Source organism: Pavona decussata, unplaced genomic scaffold, assembly GCF_977016875.1.
Source record: "Pavona decussata unplaced genomic scaffold, jaPavDecu1.1 SCAFFOLD_110, whole genome shotgun sequence".
In the NCBI taxonomy this organism is placed as follows: domain Eukaryota; kingdom Metazoa; phylum Cnidaria; class Anthozoa; order Scleractinia; family Agariciidae; genus Pavona; species Pavona decussata.
This window is the reverse complement of record NW_028145524.1, coordinates 1342501-1354428: the sequence shown is the minus strand read 5'-3', so window position 1 is coordinate 1354428 and position 11928 is coordinate 1342501. Positions and strand designations below refer to the sequence as shown.

Sequence of the window (11928 nt, the reverse complement as noted above, 5' to 3'; positions counted from 1 at the left end):
GCTGCATGTTTGTATTGTTTTCTGTTTCAATTGCTATTTTGAGACACGACGTTTTAGAAAGAACGCGACGTATTATTACCGGTTGTAGCACCAGAGAGGAACCTTCTTAAAAATGTGCAGTCGTCCTAGTGATGGTGCTGCCTTCCTTCCTTTTTGCGCTGCTCTCCGGCAATGCCCTCAAGCCATAGGTATGGCGAAAAGATGTTGTTTTTGACCAAAATCAGCAGTCTATATAAGCTCAATATTTTCAGTTTTAAAATACTTCTTTTGAAGAACATCCGTAAAAATCACCTTTGGATTGGATTCATGTTATCATATGCGGCTCTTGTTTTAGTCCGTTGGTATTTTTGAGCAACAATTACAGTTAAGTCGTCTCCTTACATCCTATTGCCGAAACGTCTTGGTGTTCATGTTGCGATTTTCGGCAATACTAAAATTGTTTTCTTTTTTCTCATTTCCTTCCATTTCGAGTCCCGTTGAAAGGTTTATAGGCTACACTCAATGCTTAAGCAACGATCGCTACAAGTGTGGTTAATATAACGTTCCGGCTCCCTATTTCCCCGGGCATTTTAAGCAACTTTAATGCCAAACTCTTGCTCTGAGCTTTTGCCGCGAGAACGGATGTTTTATGAGTCAAATTAGTCAATGAGTCATGAGCCATGAGTCAATGAGTCAACAGGTAGGATCAGCGGTTTTTCATAATTTTTGAAATTTTTAGATAAAACTAGTGAGCAGCACGTCTGCGAACTCTTACAGTTGTAAAACGATTTATTTTCTCCAACGCGTTTCGTGTGACTAACGCACACTTCGTCAGGGAGTTTTACAATACAACATGTGACCTGTATATATACCTACATAAAAGACTAAAATAAATTTTACATAACGTAAAACCGCTCCTACGCTGGCGGATTTACATCTAGCAAACAGGCGAAAAGGTGTGCAAGGTATGACATATTTTGGGCGTGACATAGTTTTGGGGCCCACAGTTCTGTGGATCCCAAAATTATGTCACGCACATATGTAAAAGAACTTTCCTTGGCACTCGCGACCGATTTTCTACTTCATCGATAGTTAGTCCATCAGGCATTCATTCAGTTAGTTAGATAGTCAGTCAAGTAAGTCAGTCATTCAGGTAGATAGTTAGTCAATAGTTAGATAGCTAGTCAGTCAGTCAGCCTTCAGTTAGTTAGTCAGTCAGTCAGTCAGTCAGTCAGTCAGTGTCATTCAGGTAGTTAGATAGTTAGTCAGTCAGTCATTCAGGTAGATAGTTAGTCAATCAGTTAGCCTTCAGTTAGTTAGATAGTCAGTCAGTCAGTCAGTCAGTCAGTCAGTCAGTCATTCAGGTAGATAGTTAGTCAATAGTTAGATAGCTAGTCAGTCAGTCAGCCGGCTTCAGTTAGTTAGATAGTCAGTCAGTCAGTCAGTCAGTCAGTTAGTCAGTTATTCAGGTAGATAGTTAGTCAATAGTTAGATAGCTAGTCAGTCAGTCAGTCAGCCTTCAGTTAGTTAGTCAGTCAGTCAGTCAGTCAGTCAGTAAGTCATTCAGTTAGTTAGATAGTTAGTTAGTCAGTCAGTCATTCAGGTAGATAGTTAGTCAATCAGTCATTCATTCAGTTAGTTAGATAGTCAGTCAGTCAGTCATTCAGGTAGATAGTTAGTCAATCAGTCATTCATTCAGTTGGTTAGATAGTCATTCATTCAGTTAGTTAGATAGTTAGTCAGTCAGTAAGTCATTCAGTTAGTTAGATAGTTAGTCAGTCAGTCAGTCAGTCAGTCATTCATTCAGTTAGTTAGTTAGTCAGTCAGTCATTCAGTTAGTTAGATAGTTAGTCAATCAGTTATTCATTCCGTTAGTTAGATAGTCAGTCATTCATTCAGTTAGTTAGATAGTAAGTCAGTCAGTTTGTCAGTCAGTCAGCTAGTTAGATAGTTAGTCAGTCAGTCAGTCAGTCAGTCAGGCAGTCAGTCAGTCAGTCATTCAGTTAGTTAGATAGATATTCAGTCAGGCAGTGATTCTGTTACAGTGGAATCCTGCTCTACGGACACCCGCACCCGGATATAACAGACAGTTTCGAAACGCTCGTTTTTTTTTTTTTTTTCTCTAAAATTAACCCGCTTAATACAGACACCTGTTAATATGGCCAACGGACACTTTTCTGTGTCCCGAGTGACAAATTCTCATACATCGTCAACCCCGCTTTATGGACACTGGTCATCTGCGCACTGTCTATTTTCATTTTTACAATTATGTGCTAATTGTAGACATTGTACCCTGTTCAAATAATGATAGATTCCGATGAGTTAAAACGATTTCATTCCATAAAAAAATAATAGCACAAAAGCGGGACTTGATCACTCTGCCTTTCTTCCGGTGTTTTTCCCTGGTACTGTAGTCCTTACTCACTATGTTAAACTTCCTGGACATTTTGCAGCAATTCATTGCTTACAGATCACATGTTCTTACACTGCTCCTCTGCTATAGCTTTCTGGAAGACTTTTCAAAGCTGCTGGGCCGACAAAACGAAACATTCCCTCACATTATCAAAAAGTGTGATTCTATATGGGGTTTTTGACAATATAGAACACAAATATTCGTTAAACTACGCGACTCTAATTGCAAAATTCTCAAAATACTGCAGCTAAAACTTGTGTTCATGTGTCCGAGACGTTTTTTTCAGAGAGCCAGCTTAATACGGACACCAGGATAATACGGACACTTTAGCATGTCCCTTTGGCGTCCGTATTAACCACATTTCACTGTAGTTAGATAGTTAGTCAGTCTGTCAGTCTGTCAGTTATCAACTAAGCTAAAATTACTATCAAATCGATAAATTATATCAAAAAATTATTCTGTTTGCAAAAGGTTGCTAAAACGCTCTGTGCTTACCTTGGGCCACTGACCTTGGGGTTTCAAGCTCCTTAGAAGTGGATGAGTGGAAAGCTTCTTAACTTTTTGAAACAGTTTCTTGTCACTTTTCTCCAATAAGTTATATATTAATAGATCTGTGAAGCAATATTTCCTCTCAAAGCATCTGGTGAAGAACCTTTGCATTGTGAAGAGAAGTGCAGGTAGGCATGATTTTTGTCAAGGCAAGTAAATGAAACACTCTATAAACCACATCCTGGTTAAATCCCTCCTGTCTGAGATGACGTAAGACAGATAAACGTTTCTTAGCCTCACAAAGCTTAGTTTTAACCCGCGCAATCTGCAGCGAGGTTGAAACAAAGTTCCTATATTAAGATAATCGCAATGTTCACTATTATAAAACTTAGTGTAGAATACACGTTCGCCCAAACCTTAACCAGTGCACGGTTAAGAATTGACTAATATTAGGGAAAAAATTAAAATTAATCATATGCATTTTAGGGGCCGATTACATGGCCCGGGCTTTCCTGGTTAGCTTTCCGAAAATCCTAGCTGCCCTATGTTGGCACTCTTGATGACTTTTTTCGGCACTTCGTCCACCTCATGTTACTATAGTCTTAGGAGAAAATACATCAAAGAAATCGCTAGGTTTTTTAATTATTTAATCCGAATTTCTTATGCGAATTAGACATTTCGCGAGGACCCCGTCGAAAATTTCCTTTTTTGTGGAACTGCATCAGCTCTTAGTGATACAATTATCGTAGTTATCTTAGCTTCTCAATGTTACGGGTTGTTAGATTTAATCGAGGATATTTGCAAAGAATTGCCAGCATGGAAGCACCACTCTCCTCTTCAATTTCAAAATATTATTCAGAGCAGACATGTGCATTGTTATTCCAAATAAAAGTGGTCTCATTTGCTATTATCAACATATTGGTTCTTCTTATTTTTCTTAGACAGTGCAGTAACTGAGTTTATTTCAACACCATCAAACCCTTGGAAGGTGCTGGAAGGGCAGAACGTCACTTTTGAGTGGAGATACACACTTGATGGCACAAATTGGTTGGTCTTGTTTCGTAGTATCACTGGTGGTGCCCGGAGTATCATTGCAACCAATGTTCCTGGGTTCACATATGTGGAGGCCAATTTCCAAAAGCGATTCACAGTAGACATATCAGTTACTCAGGCAAAGATTACAATGCTTGCAGTACAAATGTCAGAGGACAGGAGGAAGTTTGAATTTGAAATTGTTACCAGTAATTCTAGCGACATTCTGGATGAGGTGGAATTAATTGTACAGTGTAAGTAGCTGAAGATTAGCAGCTATGCATCTCAATCTCAAAGGTATAGGGTAAATTGATTATAATCCCCACAATACTTGAGAGAAACTGTCTTAAAGGTACAACTCAACCCAGTAGAGCCTTTAAGCCTTCTACTTAGTGCTAATGCTGATGCTGAAGCTGATTAGCGTCCATCCTCAGGCTGGTGTTACTGTTTGTTCTTTGTCTCATAACAAATGAAGTACACTTACGACTTTCTCCCACGTAGACCTTGACCATAACTCAGGAGATACATATCGTAGTAGTCAATGAATAACTGAAGGTCCTTGAACCTGGTCGCCTAGCCTCGTCTAGCCTCGTTTTTCTTGGAGAGTTCTGAGCGAAACGTATCACCTATAAACTAAAAACAAAAAAAAAATTGGAATATTCACTTATACTAATATAAAATCCTACTCAGGTAAGTTTTTTTTTAAAGTTTTCTTACCAAGCCATCAGATAAATTGCGGAGGTCGGTATAAGCTACATTATTATTCCACTATTATGTCATTTCACCAAATAAGGTCAAGAGAACGCGCAAAATACGAGATCGTAATACACTGTAATGTCCCGGTTTGGCCGGTTTACAACAGAGCGAATACGGACAACGACATTTCACTGGCTTTCTGTGTTGTTTACGTCATTCGCACGCGCCATATACTGATAGACAGCTGGATGGACAGATAATGGTGGTTGCATTTCAACACTCTAACCAGAAAAGAGAAACCAAAATAATAAAATCTTTTCGTGGTGGAATAATAAATCTCTTATTCGATGGTTTTACATATAACACGGACAGACATTTTGCTCATTACTCGTATTATTCCTCACCCCTTCGGGGCTCGAAAAAATACTCCGCAGCTCGCAAAATATCCGCATGTATTATATGTAAAACCATCGAATAAGATGTATGTATATTCTGGATAAACAGGAGACCTGAATCACTTGTGGAGGTCGAAGTAGACATCATCATGAAGTGAAAAGTATTCGAGGAAGGACGATTACCTATAACTTCTAGATATTACATGTAGAAACTGATCGAGTCTAATATTACGAAATAATTATTGGATGAGGTTCCTGCAATATCCGCCATAACCAAAGTCGAAACAAGACGAAACAACGTAAAAAAAACCTTACTGTTATCACTGTTTCATTATGCATAGTCATAAAGGGAATACTTTTTTTATCTTCTGGTACTGAAATTATTTCCTGTAGTCTTATCGGAATTATTATTTTCAGCTCCACCTAAGCTTATTAATGTTAGCATGAACCAGACAGTGCGTAAAGGCTCAGATCTACAGTTGTTCTGTGAAGCGTCTGGTAAACCAGCGCCAATTATCACCTGGGCAATGGTGTTTAGGAATGGGATTGATAGCGAGGTACTGCACAGAGGGTCAACTTGGAATATGGCAAACATCAAGCGAACCTATCAAGGAACGTACCGCTGTACGGCTTATAATGGAGCAGGAAATGCTGATAGCTCTGTGGCGACCATTAATGTTACATGTAAGAACAATTTTAGTGGTCCTTTCCCAAGTTGCATGCTCTTTTTGATAGCATGCATAGGCTTCAACAATTTATAGATTAATTTACAAACGTGTAGTTTACAAGAAAATTTTCGCAAACATAATTCGAAGACTTAAAATTATTTGAGCTGAATGTTAATTCATTGATCTGCAGGACGTCATCGAATCGTAATAGGAACAGAAACTGTTGAAATAACACAAAGGTGTAACGGAAGTTAAAGGGGATAATCTGAGTTAACAAATGTATTTTCTATTTGTTTGTTTCATTTTTCTATACGAACGTAGTCTAGTGGGTATGCAACAAAAAAACAATTGAGAGCTTTAGAATTTTAAAATTTAGAACTGGGCATCAACCATTTTTGTTCTCCAGTAACAAAAGCTTTCGGTAACGTTTTCCATTTTCTGTCTAGATCCTGCGAAAATTATAAAACATCAAAATAGCACTGTCCAAGTCGGGGGATATGCTGCGCTTGTTTGCCAGTCAGAAGGAAATCCTACTCCGGTGATAACGTGGACACGTGACAAAACAGATGAGGTCGTTGGTTATGGAAGCACCTTAGTTGTTTGTTCAGCTCAGTTTTATAACAGTGGATGGTACACATGCAGCTCAGCAAACATTTTAGGAAAAGACAGAGCGAGTGTTTACCTTGAAGTAGCTGGTAAGAATGATTATTTTATGCAATCCTCAAAGTTTAGTATAATAGTAATGTGACCTCTATTTGAACCTCATGCGATAACATTGACTCACATTTTCATAAGTGGTAGTAAATCAAATATTTTGGGCAAAACACAACCCTTGAAGTCTCACTAAGATTGTTAACCGCCCTGGATGACTGCATCATACCCTTAGCATTTCTTTTATTGATGCATGATTCTTTCTTTAACTCCTAAGAAAAAAGAAGCACGTTGATAAATATCACCATGACAATAAGTAACGAAGAATATCATGAAGATCTTGAGAGGCTTGGAAGTGAACGATCTAAGTCATTGGTGTCAAGGGTAAAAGAAACGGTAGGTGTTTCATAAAGGTAGCTAAAAATTACATTGTCTTAACTAGAATCATTTGTTTCTAATGTAAAGAACTATGTAAAGATGTATTATAGGAGTTTCCTTATCTAAAATAAGATACAGGTACGCGCACCGTTTTCTCGAACTCGGTTGAAATCAGTTGGACATTCAGATTAATGAGCAGAAACTACCGGCATTGCGTTAACACTGTTTCCGGCCTCGCAATTCTTTGCTGGGAACCGGGCAAAATGACTGTTTAGTGAACACTACGTCGTTCAGCTGTCTTGACCGGCTTTTTTTTTTATTAATAAAAGAAAATATGTATGTTAACTATCCTAAACAGACGTACTAATTCCTGTTTCTCTCGCTGACGTGATTACGTCAAGTCACAGATTCAAAATCTTTTGACGTTAACCTTCATCACACTTGTTAAGGACTGCTTACTTACTTCAATTCCAAGCAGTTACCTTTATCTTCGTTCAGATAATACTGATACTCCTTATACAGTTTTTCAGTGTCGGGTATTTTTCAGGTGAAAGCAGTATTTCAGAGTGACAGCAGATTTGAAAACGCAGATGTTGTAGGATTAAGGTAAGTGAAACATTCTGAGGAAAATTCCGACGTCGATCAGTTTTCCACTGTACATCATCCCATTAGATAGAATACCAAATATGTTCTCTGTTAAAATTCTAGGCCGGGCAGCGTAATCGTTTCTGTCGTTCTGAGGTTCAAAGAACCCGTCACTGAAGAACACGTGATGTCAATGTTGAAAGCAGCTACAGAAAGCGGAAATCTCGGAGCCTTCAAAGTGAATGGTTCATCTATAGTAGCAACAGAGGAATATGACTTCAAAAATACTCCCACAACAACAAGATCGACAGTAGGTAATTAGAGATAATCATATATTAGTGACCGATTTTCCTTTCCTGACGATGTCTTAATTCGGAGCTTTTTCAAGTTCTCAATTGACCTTAAAAATTTGTTGTATTCCCAATGCAATTCTTAACGAAATTCCCTAATTGGTTAAGTATTTTAACTGTTGAAAGCACAGATGCTGTGTCCTTCAAACACTGAGACAAAAACAAAATAAGGCAAACAGTGAAGAGGATCATCGAGTGCTCTGAGGTTTAAGTCTAATATCTAGAAAAGTGTGAAACTAGTAACTTTTTCTTTTGAACTTTAGGCACAAGAGTGCCTGTTATTCTGTACACAAAATATCAATCAAGGGAACACAATGAGTAAGCTTGTGACCATATTAGCTTGTTACTCTACAGTGTGGTAATATTTTCCCCATTCCAGTTCAGGTATGCAATGGATGTTCCTGTAACTACACCTTATTTATAGCTGTGGTGGTTATACTTGTTGCAGTCATCATAGTCCTTCTCATCTACGTCGTTTTGCTACACAGAAGAGGTAACATGAATTTGAATTTGAATTTGTTACCAATACAAGGACGCTGCTTTTCTTATTTTCTCAAACGTTGTACCACTGATAAATTTAAAAGGCGAGGACCACATCGGAGTCCTATGATAAATTCAATTTTCAAAGACAATGAAAGAGAACGAGAAAACGACAATAGTTGGTGTATATTAATAGAGAAAAACTTGAATTCCATTTATTTACATATCTTTCACATTGATTGTTTTCTAGTGGCAAGAATAAAGGAAAGGTAAGTTGTCGATGTACCCTTCCTGTTGGTTATATGAAGTGAAAGTTGCCCAATTATTCTAGACCGTCGTAATCTTGAAACCGCCATCTTGAATCCCCAGATTTCTGAAAACAGCTTAAATGAAAAACCAGCATGTCAAATATTGACTCAAAAAACATAAAAACCAAGAAAGAAATGTTGAAATGAAAGTCTTCATCAAAATGTTGCTTAAAATATACTAAATCACTTAACCCTATGTCGACCGGGGGACGGGCGGATTTTACAAACTGTTCAAGATGTACAGTGCAATCTTAATTTTCTATCGTTTCTATTAATTTTAGGGCATATCAAGAGTCGTCTGATGAAAAGGCATGTAATATCGTATCTTTTTGATATATCATTTTTTTCGAGTATGCCTGCATCACTTACTGAAGAGAGACCCGTCGGGAAAACTCGGATTGTTGTTTTTCTTTTTTTTTCTTTCGAGTAAGCCTAGGCCTGTATTACGATAACTGTCTGACAAAACACATATTCCTCAAGGTATAAACAGTTTCTGTGGTAAGAAAAGTTACGCACGTACATAGATGAAAGTTCAACTTTCCAAATTGTTTCGATACCTAAGCCAAAATTAACTAATACTTTACCTGTATTGGCAAATATTATATATTTTTAAATTGTCTCACAAGTAAGAATCAATACACTGCACTTCATTTTTATTTACAAGACTACAAACCCAAAGTGAAAGTTTCTCTCTTTCGATCGATCACATTAACAATTTCAACTCTAAGTTGAAATAGTGTCCTAGTGTTTTCAACTTCTTTGAGCTAAGTTGGATTATACCCTTTTAATATTAATTACAAGGGTATAATCCAAATGAGCACAAAGAAGTTGAAAACATGAGGAAACTTTTATAGCCCTGCTTGACTAAATCACAGTTGTTTTTCAAGCAATGAATCTCACGTTACTAGACGGACTGAAATCCTGAACTAAGCCAGTTATTTCAGGATATGATGAATGAAAGTCAATTGCTAGGGTTTTGTTTGAAGGCACTCATTAAGAACACAATTTCTTGCTTACAAATTCACATTATGAAGGCAATGTCTCCTGTGCATTCGATTGCTACAGTTTATTGCAACATGATTAATCACGCGGACGAGAATATCAACCCGTTCTTTGCAATTCGGCTGATACACTCTCAATAATTATCACACGCAAATAGGTCCCTGGAAGGAAAAAATTGAGTTCGAAGGCAAAACTCACTAGGCTAGCATGTAGTAGCTCAAGTCGGGATCAGCTCACTTACATTGACTGATAATATCTAGCTGGATTTTAAACAACATACCTGCACTTAAACCTACACAGTCAGGAAACGTTCTGCCTGACTTAGCCTAATAACAATGCCCTCCCCACCCCTCTGCTTTTCACACAAACTTGCAAGTCACTCACCTGCCTTTAGGCGACACTCCAGGCTTGGTGTCAGATTGATCCAATTGATTGTCAACAGCATTTGGCTCTATGGGAGAGGTCACAAGGCAAGAAGTAACTCTGGTCTAGGAAGTTAACAGCAAATTGGGCTACGTTGATTAGGCTACAAAACCCTCCCCTCCCCACCCCGGAGCTTTTGACACACAACCAAGAGCTACCCCCCAGCAGGTAGCCCTTACCCTGGGCTAGCTTACAGACTGGTCCTTGACGGCAAGCCCCCTCAATTTTAGAGAACCACAGAAGCGTGAAGCTGGGCGTTGCCCAGCTTCACGCCCGGTTCTAGTCAGAACGTTTTTACAAATTCGCACAGATATATAACGGTCTTAAAGAATAATAAACAGCCACATTTTGGGAATAAACAACTGATAAAAACATGGCTGTGATGGTTCGATTCGTTCAAATACCATCAGTAATCCTTAGTCGTTTCATGGTCAAGTTTTCGCCTAAAAAGCTTTATTAGTGCATCATATCATGTGCGTTTTCTGTAATCGCAAACACATTCAGTAATTTTACAGTTGTAGTCTGATAGTGAGAACGATTGTAAGATAACAAGTATTTTTTCTTTCTCTTTGCAGAGGTATATCAATATGAACATGTATGACACAAAGTTGTACGCAAACGTTGAAGACTTGGTTGTTTAGAATGCAGAGCTCATCTGGGACTCATTTGCGGAGTTAAGCATCGATTTTGCTACGATGCAATTTTACGACATAATTTTCAATGAACTTATATATTCAACGGTGGACTTTTCTACATTTTCTCTACTAATGTACCAAAGTAGTGGATAGAGTACTTTGCTAAAAATTTCCTCAATTGCTTAGAAGATGTATCAGGCCAGTAATCCGGATTTGTTTAGACACGGAGCCAAGAAAGAATGCTAGATGGTTTTAAAGGGAACCTCCACTTTTACAAAATTGGTTATTGTTCAATTTTAAAGCTTAGTTTAAGAACTTCAAAAACTTGGATTTTATTGTCACCTGTTTTCGTTTTTAAATTTCTGAGCGCCGCCATTTTGGATTCCATGACGTCCTACGGTTGCCAAATTATTCTATACGAAACGGATAAAAGCTAAATGACGGGGCGCTGGAAATTTAAAGGTGAAAATTGGCGATAATCTTTTTAATGCTTTCGGAGCTTTGAAAATTTAGATACTACTTCTCATCGATTTAACGTCAATTTGTTGTAAGAGTGGTGGTTCCCTTTAATAGTCTTTGCCCATCATTATACGTGAATACAATTCAATATAATGTCAGCTGCATTTAGCCAATGCTTTCAATGCATTTTAGTAGCTATTGTAAAATCATTGCATTTTAAAGTTTTTTTTTATTTTATTTTTATTATTATTATTATTTTTTTAATGCATCACAATTACTTACATTACAATACAAAAAATACAGTACTCTGCTGCAACAATAAATACTACTTACAATGGGGCACTAACACGACTAAGATACAAATACGTATATCACTTACAGTACATTGGTATATTTACATTACGCTTTTAATATTACTTACAAGCTATTGCATAGGAGAGAGAGAGAGAAAAAAGAAAAAAAGCTATATATATATACATAAATGAAAAAAAGAGAGAGATTAAGGTAGAGGTTTGCATGGCTTTACCTTTACATGTGGATTAAGAAAAGGTTTTTGTTATGTCGTAATGTGAGAGGAAAAGGGAAAAGTTTTCTATTTTGGAAGAAAGACCGCGCATTTTACATATCCAAATAAAATATCTGGCGATCAAAAAGTAGAAGTTTATGCTCTTGTTCTTGTTTGGCTTTAACCCTAATACCAGATATGGTGGTAGATTAGTATTATTTGAAAGTTCTCCTCGGTTTATTGCCCATTGTTTAAAACCCTGCCAAAAAAGAGTGGATACCTCACATGTCCAGAAGAAATGGATGAGAGTCTCTTTATCATTTTGACAAAAAGTGCACTGCTCATTATCCTTTAGGTTTATTTTGGTTAAAAAACTGTTGGTCGCTAGTCTTCTGTGTAATAGCTTAAATTGGAAGACAATTATTTTGTAATTTTTGTGCACAGAAAAGGTGTTCGGTAAACTGTCTTCCAGTCGATAAT

At 37.5% G+C, this 11928-nt stretch overlaps 1 protein-coding gene and 1 long non-coding RNA gene across 6 annotated transcripts in view; one reads left to right on the top strand and one right to left on the bottom strand.

The window, feature by feature from the left end:
- Positions 1-3733: 3733 nt before the first annotated feature.
- Positions 3734-11928, top strand: part of LOC146470865 (limbic system-associated membrane protein-like) — a 16390-nt gene continuing 8195 nt past the window's right edge. Inside the window, exons 1-9 of one of the 4 annotated variants that reach the window (XM_085121568.1) lie at positions 3734-4167; positions 5422-5688; positions 6119-6367; positions 6601-6719; positions 7249-7307; positions 7410-7600; positions 8016-8129; positions 8367-8385; positions 8706-8801. In XM_085121568.1, the coding sequence (XP_084977694.1) occupies positions 4065-4167; positions 5422-5688; positions 6119-6367; positions 6601-6719; positions 7249-7307; positions 7410-7600; positions 8016-8129; positions 8367-8385; positions 8706-8757 (1173 nt within the window). In that variant the 5' untranslated portion in view covers positions 3734-4064 and the 3' untranslated portion in view covers positions 8758-8801. The other 3 variants (XR_014866946.1, XM_085121570.1, XR_014866947.1) reach the window with 3 other exon arrangements.
- The window catches only part of LOC146470863 (uncharacterized), a 50083-nt gene continuing 48388 nt past the window's right edge, over positions 10234-11928 (bottom strand). The window contains exon 4 of one of the 2 annotated variants that reach the window (XR_014866950.1): positions 10234-10477. This is a non-coding gene — a long non-coding RNA (uncharacterized LOC146470863). The remainder of the gene's footprint in view (positions 10478-11928) is intronic. The other variant, XR_014866949.1, reaches the window with a different exon arrangement.